At 33.5% G+C, this 6,419-nt stretch overlaps 1 protein-coding gene across 2 annotated transcripts; it reads left to right on the top strand.

The window, feature by feature from the left end:
• Positions 1-626: 626 nt before the first annotated feature.
• LOC107647647 (LRR/ubiquitin-like domain protein) lies at positions 627-5,691 on the top strand. 2 transcript variants are annotated; one of them, XM_016351736.3, is made up of 10 exons: positions 627-975; positions 1,062-1,156; positions 2,568-2,723; positions 3,184-3,294; positions 3,407-3,507; positions 4,108-4,245; positions 4,390-4,438; positions 4,570-4,635; positions 5,055-5,174; positions 5,407-5,691. In XM_016351736.3, exons 1-10 carry the CDS (start codon positions 810-812, stop codon positions 5,515-5,517), a joined length of 1,113 nt encoding a protein of 370 aa, XP_016207222.1. In that variant the 5' UTR covers positions 627-809; the 3' UTR covers positions 5,518-5,691. The 2 variants fall into 2 exon arrangements, with proteins under 2 accessions (XP_016207222.1, XP_088357004.1); XM_088500878.1 differs by lacking the exons at positions 627-975; positions 1,062-1,156 and adding an exon at positions 2,294-2,462.
• The last annotated feature ends 728 nt before the right edge of the window (positions 5,692-6,419 follow it).

The raw sequence follows: 6,419 nt of genomic DNA, 5'->3' as shown, positions 1-6,419 counted from the left end.
TTAAACTAATTATTATATATTATTTGAAATAGAAATATTAGGCGTTCAAGTAATTTTTGAACCAAGTTTTTCACCAATTTTTTTTTTTTGCGCTCTTCTCTTTTTAAATTCTAAACTAGTATTTAGATTTGGAATATCGATCTAATTACGACTTTTTTAGGTATAGCCGTATAAGTCTTTTTTTTAAGCTAATTATTATGTATTATTTGAATTAGAAATGCTAAGTGTTCAAGTAATTTTTGAACCAAGTTTTTAAACAAATCTTCGCACGCTCTTCTCTTTAAAACACAGATCTTTTTCTTTAGTTATCGTTGTCGTTATTATCGTCTTTTTTCTTTTTGCATTTTTTTTAATGTCATTGTCATCGTCACTGCTGCTACTATTAATTTTTAATGACAATTAATTTTTATCTTGAATTAAAATAGTATAGTAGCTAATTTTTTGTTACTTCGGCCAATTTTTGAACCATGGGAAGATTTCTTGTGCTAGTATGTTACATCAAACAAACAATTCCATTAAAATTGCTGGGATATTTTCAAAAAATTACAAAAATAAAAATAAAATTTTTTATTTTTTAATTTATTATAAAAAAGCTAAAATTACCTAAATTTTTCTATTTGATTAGTACACGATTCTTGAAAATTAGCATTTCTGTATTTACTATTTAGTTATCAGATAATAATTATATTTTGATTTCCTAAAATACCCCTAAATAATTTTAACTGAAAAATTAGGAAGAGGCGAAGCATAGAAGAATGCAGTGAAGAAGTGCAAAATCGAATCCATTTCTGGAATTGGATCGAATAAGAATGGAGGAAGCCCCTTCTTCAACGAGAAGCATAGCCATAAACGTGAAGTTTGGAGGGAAGACGATACCAACCTCAATCGCATCGGAATCAACCATCAAAGACCTCAAATCACTCCTTCTCTCTTCCACCAACGTTCTGCCACGTGGCCAGAAGCTCATCTTCAAAGGCAAGCAACTAACCAACTAACTAACTAACCGCTTTCACTATCCTTTCCTTTTTTTTTTTCGTTTTTGAATGTATCATAACAAACAGGGAAGGTTCTGGAAGACCACAACACTTTGGGGGCATCCGGTTTGACCAATGGCTCTAAGCTCATGCTTGTTGCTTCACAGGGGTTACATCAAGGGGTATTCTCTTCTCTTGTGTTCTATATGCAATTATTCATTTCTTTCTTTCTTTGCTTTTTGTTGCTAATGGTACTTACTTTAGTAAAAGAAAGAAAGGGGGGATTGATTGTTATGGCTTTAGGGCAATATGATAAATTTTGTGTCTTTCTCTCTTAGAATCAACATGAGAATTGAGAATATGAGACGGTCCTAATACTCTTATAGAGTTTGTTCAATCCCGATATTTGGTTTCAACATGGATGCTCCATTATAGGGTAAAGCTCCCAAGCAATAGGTTCTTTCGTTTCCTCATTTTGAAATACCAACACATGGTCCATTTGAGTGGCAGAATTTTTGACCCCTTAACGTGTGGTCTTGGAAGAGGAGTCTTAGAGCAATACGTGAGTTGTCTCTGTGTGACCTCGAAGTCACGGGTTCAAGCTGTGGAATTGGCTACTGATGCAATTATCAAGTTAGGCTGTCTGCATTACACTCTTTAGGTGCGATCTTTCTTTGGATCTAGTGTTAACGCGGGATGCTTGTGCAAAGGCTGCCCTTTCTAACATGTGTCTTGGGTTTGAGGCATGGGTATGGAGAAATTGTTGTTGGGAGAGGTATGCTCCGTATACGGATTTTAATGCTCAAACAGGATTGATTGCCTCTGGTGTGGTTTTCATCTAAAATGTTTACTCAACTACTTGATTCGACGAAGCATTCAAAGGGGTTTTATTTTTGTGCTATGGAGATAGTATTCAATAGATTTGTTTGTTTGCTTTTGGTAGGCAATAAAACGAAGGGGAAGCTTGCCTTAAACTAGAATTCCTACAGTGCAAGCCATTAACATAGGAACTAGGAAGTTGATAAAAAATGTATATCTTGAAAGGAAATTGTGGTGAAACAAATCAACTAAATTCTAGCATGATTGATCATCACCAATACTGTGTGATTTCATCAGGAAGTTAAATTGTGGCTTCGTCTTGTGGTCATGGGGTGAGAATATATATATATATATATTTTCTGATATGGATGAGTGGCTACACACTACTGGACAAAATAGGAACAAAGATATAAGAGAAAAAATTGGAGTAACACCTATTGTTGGAAAGATAGTAGAATCTCATCTTAAGTAGTTTAGACATGTGACAAGAAGATCGGCAGAGCATTTAGTTAGGAGGGTGGATAAGATGGAAGGTAAACAGGGGGTTGAAAGATAGAGGAAGATCCAAGAAGACCATACATGAGGTGATCAAAGGAGATCTATGTGTAGAATTTCACTGATACATGATAGAGCTCAATGACATCGTTTGATCCATGTGTCCGACTCCATGTAATGGGATAAGGCTTTATTGTTGTTGTTGTTATTGTTTCTACTTCCTATTACACTCAGTAAAATACTAAACTGCAGCATGAAGATTTAAAATTTCTTGTGTAGGAGGGTCCTGTCTTGAAGAAAGCTCAAGTTGTTCCCAAATTGAGGAGAGATAGCCATTCAGGGTCGAGTAATGATGCGAATAAAGTTCCGGTTAAGAACAGGGTGGAACGTTGGAAAGTGACTGGGGTTGTAGCATTGTCTGAATGCAACTTGGAGGTAATAAACAGTTCATGATTTTATCATATATTAATCAAATTATATTGGAAATCTTGGAGTTGGAGCTTAACAATCGATGTATAAGGAAGAGGCACATGTTTAATTTTACTTAATGACATGTTTTTATTTGAAGAATTTTCATATACAGATCCTGTTGTGCAAATAAAATAATCTGGATTTTTTTTCCTGCTTTTGAAAACTATTACCGAAAGGCCTATAATAAAATTTGAGTAGTTCTTTTAAGTTAAGCAAAGGTTATTTGGTGGTTAGTCATTTGAAATTTCTGTCTGCCTTAATTGTGAAAGGAAAGGGAGTAGCAAAAATACAACAATGGCAAAAGGCAACCTAAATAGATTTTTCTTCCTTTCTTTCTTTCCTGCATATGGTATTTAAAATTAAAATTGCTTGTCAATTATTGTTCTTGCATTCTCATTTTCCATAGCAATTTCAATTTAAGTAGGTCATACCTGATGAAGTGTGGGCTTGTGAGTCTTCTGCTCGAGTTCTAGATTGCAACAACAATTCAATCAAAACCGTCCCTTCTGCGATTGCTCATCTTACTGGTCTAGAGGTAAGCTGAACTTCTGTATCCCTTTATAAGTTTTCTGTTTCATCTGCATACAAACATTTTAGAGGAAGTAATGTTTAATTTAACACACCTTGCAACTTTGAAAATTCTGCAGAAACTATTCATTAATGCAAACTGCTTATCGGATGAATCGATTAGCTGGGAAGGATTAACACCTCTGAAGTACCTAACAGTATTATCATTAAACCAGAACAAGTGAGTAGATCATCATTGACGTCCTGGCAACTATTCATCGTGCACTTTTTTTTGTCCTAACTCGCATAGAACAACAAAGAATTTACATCAACTCGTCAAGATTGCATGTATTAGGGATTATCATTTGTTGACTGTCTACTCCATACCATCATAATAGGCCGTAGTTAGTCACGCTCTAAATATGAAGAGGTCAAGGATGTAGGTATTTATGCTCCTAAGTCCTTTCATTATGTTTTTCAAGGTCATCACTCTCAAGTCAACTCGTAAGCTCTTACAAGTTTTACGATTTTATGAGTAAACTCTGAAGTTTACCATTTGAGTTAGTTAGTTAGTTTTTTTTTTTTTCTTAAAGCTCTGCAAGTTTAGGTGAATTTTTGAGTTTAATGGTCTTAAATGTTTCTGCATACTACTAGCATTTTGTCTTAGACTACCAATACCTCTTACCTCGTGTTCTGTTTTAGTATTTAATTCTATGTATCATGTGAAATTCTTAGAAAATTTGTGAGGATGAATCATATTCTGTCTCAAATTTGCCTTATAGATCCTTATGTTGATTGAATTTGATCGGCCCTATATGTATATTTCACATGATTTCTGCAGTTTGACTACTTTGCCGTCTGCACTGGGATCTTTAACCGCCTTAAGGGAACTTCATGTATCCAATAATAAGTTGGTTGGCCTTCCTAGTGAAATTGGGAAGCTTACCCAATTAGAAGTTTTGCGAGTCAACAATAATAGGTACAATACTTAGCTGAAGAATCCGTCTCAACGTTTTTCTTGTTCGGTAACTTCTGTTGTAAAACTGTTCTTAACAAATACTAACACTAAGTTACTTTATCTGTAAATTTTTATTGTATTGATTGGCGTGTCTCTTTTTCTCAGGATGAATATAGTTGGTGAATCTGTAGGGAATTGTCATTCTCTTGTTGAGGTACGGTTGTTTGTTTCAAGTCGTCGTTCTCAATTTGTGATTCCAAAGGGACTACCCAAATAGGTTTGCAAAACTATAACATATAGATGAAATGTACTCTTAAATGCTTATGTAATTTTCTTGTGGCACAGGTTGATTTCTCTTCAAATTTCTTGTCAGAATTGCCAGAGACATTTAGCAGTTTTAAGAATTTGAAGGTGTCCTATTTTCCCCATTTTGGCCTTATAAAACAAGAAACAGTGTTCTTTCTCCCTTGCTTCATCATCAACTTTTCATGTTATTTATGATTGGACATTAGGAACTTTAATTATATGCTGTTAGCCTGTTACTGTTTCATTCTTGCAAGTCTGTACTACTTTGAGGTATTAAATGAAGCTCTTTATTCTATACTCTACTTCACAAATGGTTGGTTATAAATACCTTTTCACATAATTTTATAAACAGTGGATTACCACATACTAAACCATGCATATACACCCTTTATGCTGCCATTAAAGACAGTTTGTTCTTTTCAGTATTACATGATTTCCCCTTTTATATAACCATTACAGGCATCAAAATAAAAATGGATTTGACATCTATATTACTAACTTTCTCCACTTTTACCACCATGCAGGCTTTGTATCTGAGTAACAATGCGATGAAATCTCTTCCTTCTAAACTATTCAAGACTTGCCTTCAGCTCTCTACGCTGGATCTCCACAACACAGAAATTACCATCGATATTCTTCGCCAGGTCTGAACATCTTTCTTATTTCTTTTAATCAAACATATATATGATAAGGCACAAATGTATTCTATGAGAGGGAATTCTGACGTCGTTTGATCTATGATAGCCGATCCCACTGCTGGGATAAGATTTGTTGGTATTATCTTTTTAAAATGGAAGCTTATCATAGTTCTGTTAGTTCTTTGGATCATGGAATTCCTAAGAAACAGAGTTGCAATATGCTGGGATTTTCTTGCAGTTTGAAGGATGGGATGATTTCGATGAGCGCCGCCGCAATAAACATCAGAAACAACTGGATTTCAGGGTTGGAGTTTCCAGAGATTTTGATGAAGGTGCTGATAAGAACTAAGTAGAAATTGTTTGTCAGTTACAACAGATAATCCCTCATGAAGAGATCATTCATGTGTAAACTTTGGCTGCCCTCTGGTGGCAGATTGGAAATTTATGATATCCAATTTGTGATGTATTGAAAATTTTCTCCATATTTTTATTTTTAATCGATATGTTAGTTTTGATTGAAAAATATTTCTCTCTTGTTTTTCATTTTTCTAAACTTTTTTTTTTTTTATATTTGAAATAGAATGAAAAATAAAATGATATTTTATATAACATGTAGTTGCTAAATTTCATCTTTTATTATGATGAGAGGTTATACATGATTAAATCACATGACAAATTCGAATAAAATAATTTATACTTCATTGAAATAATGGATAAAAACAGACAAAAACAAGATTGTGCATTATTCTTTTAGTCTATCTTATGTATATACTTTTTGTCTTTTTAAACCAAATTAAAATATGAATTTAAATAAGTCATTCTACTATTTCTCTAATCATTAATTACTTCACAATGTAACAAGTAGTTAGAATTGTACCCAAGAAAGTTCTAGTTTTGTTCGGTATGTGTTAGATGGTACTTTAAATGATGACCTAATATGGGGGAACACATGGACATGGCGAAAATTATGCAAAGACAAAACAAAACAAATGAAGAATATATAAAAACATAGATATGAGAAGAAAATTAAAGTATATAAGAACTATTCGATATAACTCGCAAAATGTATTGGATGTTCTTGAGTTTTTACTTTTTACTATACAAATTTAGAAGGTAAATCAATATTCTAAAGTAAAAGCAGAAAACATAACTGTCTTCAATCTGCTTCTTTCAGGTCACACATCATGAAATCAGTTGTCCAAGTTGGTGCACTCCTGATTCTCTTTATCTAACTGTATTCTTTATCTATCA

The sequence above is a fragment of the Arachis ipaensis genome, chromosome B1, assembly GCF_059453495.1.
Source record: "Arachis ipaensis isolate K30076 ecotype BB chromosome B1, ASM5945349v1, whole genome shotgun sequence".
Classification (NCBI taxonomy): domain Eukaryota; kingdom Viridiplantae; phylum Streptophyta; class Magnoliopsida; order Fabales; family Fabaceae; genus Arachis; species Arachis ipaensis.
The sequence above is the reverse complement of the archived record's forward strand: the minus strand, read 5'-3'. Positions and strand labels throughout refer to the sequence as shown.